This window comes from Cimex lectularius, unplaced genomic scaffold (genome assembly GCF_000648675.2).
Source record: "Cimex lectularius strain Harlan isolate CLEC.00 unplaced genomic scaffold, Clec_2.1 scaffold19, whole genome shotgun sequence".
In the NCBI taxonomy this organism is placed as follows: domain Eukaryota; kingdom Metazoa; phylum Arthropoda; class Insecta; order Hemiptera; family Cimicidae; genus Cimex; species Cimex lectularius.
In genome coordinates, this window is record NW_019392664.1 from 1,533,053 (window position 1) to 1,534,946 (window position 1,894).

General features: G+C 39.8%; 1 protein-coding gene across 2 annotated transcripts in view; it reads right to left on the reverse strand.

Annotated features, from left to right (window-relative positions):
* LOC106662188 (venom allergen 5) overlaps positions 1-1,894 on the reverse strand; it is a 31,187-nt gene that overhangs the window by 21,015 nt on the left and 8,278 nt on the right. The window contains exon 8 of one of the 2 annotated variants that reach the window (XM_014386060.1): positions 219-244. The exons of the other annotated variant lie outside the window; for it this stretch is intronic. Coding sequence (XP_014241546.1) covers positions 234-244 — 11 coding nt within the window. The 3' untranslated portion in view covers positions 219-233. Of the gene's footprint in view, positions 1-218; positions 245-1,894 lie in introns of those variants that run through there. 2 annotated transcript variants of the gene reach the window in all.

The window sequence follows — 1,894 nt, forward strand, 5'->3', positions numbered from 1 at the left end:
TTAACATAAGTAATTATTTTCAATTGATTTATTATTTTCTTATTCTAGCCACACTTTATAAAAATAATCACTCACAGATTTTTTATGCTATTTAAGAAAAAAAAATCTGGCTTGTCCTCTATCCAGGAGCTTTCTGTTAGGCTACAGATCGACTTGACAGTGTCGTTCTCCTTTATCTAGAGTGTCCCTGAGTGGTGTTGAAAAATTCATTGAAAATTAATCTTAGATGCCGCTCAATCTGTAACTAAGTTTATTGATACTTTGACATGATTGAGAAAAAATAATGAGTTATGTGTCACTAATTTTATCGCTGAGGAGTAGTCAGTATCTTTAGTTGACAGGATAGTTCAATCAAGTCAGACTCGTTTATTTTTACACACAAAAATCAAAAGTCCATTAAGAAAAATATCTTAAAATTTACAAGTTTAAGCTCTCATCTTGTCTAGGGACTATGCTATTTGTTTATGTATAAAAAGCAATAAACCGAAGAGGAAATGGTGTAAGAATTGGCTCCTGAACAGAACCCCTAATACCCACATCGATTTGATGAAAGATCTTTCCTTTGAATCCGCTGACTGGAGGAACTATTTAAGGATGGATGAAACGTCTTATGTATATTTACTCCAGCTTGGTACCTCCTTGATTAGAAAACAAAAGACAGTCATGCGAGAAATCATCACTCCACATGAAAGACTGGCAGCCACATTACGATTTCTACAGGGATGAACTACGAAGAACTTTTCTCTACTACGATTTCTGTTCAGCGCTTAGGGGTTATCAATACCGCATCTGTCGTTGCATTTGTATCCTTTGTTTTGAAAAGTCTGGTCGAGAACCGAATTTCTTTTATTTCTATCGTAGTAATCATTGTCCACCACTTTCCATAAACATGGTAAACTTTTATACAATTCAATCACCTCAACAATAAAATCTCTGGTGCGATGGAGTTTGGACCGGTCGAATATTCGGCGCAGCCCGGCACGCCAGTTCAGTTTTGCCATTGACATGGTTTTTGGAACGGCGTCGTTCCGTTTGGACTGCTGGGAGCAATCGTGAATGGCCACCTTTACGTCGCATAGATGTGCACACCCTACCAAATCGCGACAAGGCGTCGGGTAAATGTGTTCCAAACAACATCAGGACTGAACCGATGAACAGCACGACGTTAACCGTTGCACACAACAACATACAAAATCTACACGGCGAATGTGACAGAGAGGTCTTGATTGAAGATGGCGAAATGCGTTCGAGTAAATAAACCCGCGAGTAAATGTGACCCAATAGGTGGCCCAATGCGAGTTCTCTCTCTCTCTCTCTCTCTCTCTCTCTCTCTCTCTCTCTCTCTCTCTCTCTCTCTCTCTNCTCACTCTCTATCGCTCTCTCTCTAGCTCTCTCTCTCTCTCTCTATCGCTCTCTCTCTCTCTCACTCACTCTCTCTCTCTCGCGCTCTCTCTCTCTCTCTATCGCTCTCTCTCTCTCACTCTCTCACTCTCTCTCTATCGCTCTCTCTCTCTCTATCGCTCTCTCTATCACTCTCTCTCCGTTCCTCCCTCCCTTTCTCTTCTTCTCTCCCTCATCAATTCTCTCTCTCTCTCTCTCTCTCTCTCTCTCTCTCTCTCTCTCTCTCTCTCTCTCTCTCTCTCCCCTCTCTCTCTCACTACGACTACATAACAAAGTTGGTCATAGAGAACAGTGGATATAAAAGAAATAAACATGAATGAATGCCAGTCATAATTCTTTATTTTTTTTTATTTATATGTGTCTATTTTGCCAAAAGACATTTAGTTATTTCCTAACTATTATCTGGTGATGTGTAGTCGAGCAAACTTTAGTTGCATGCTAAATCATATTGAAAGTGTGTACCTGAAACACATGAAAATAATCGTTAAAAATA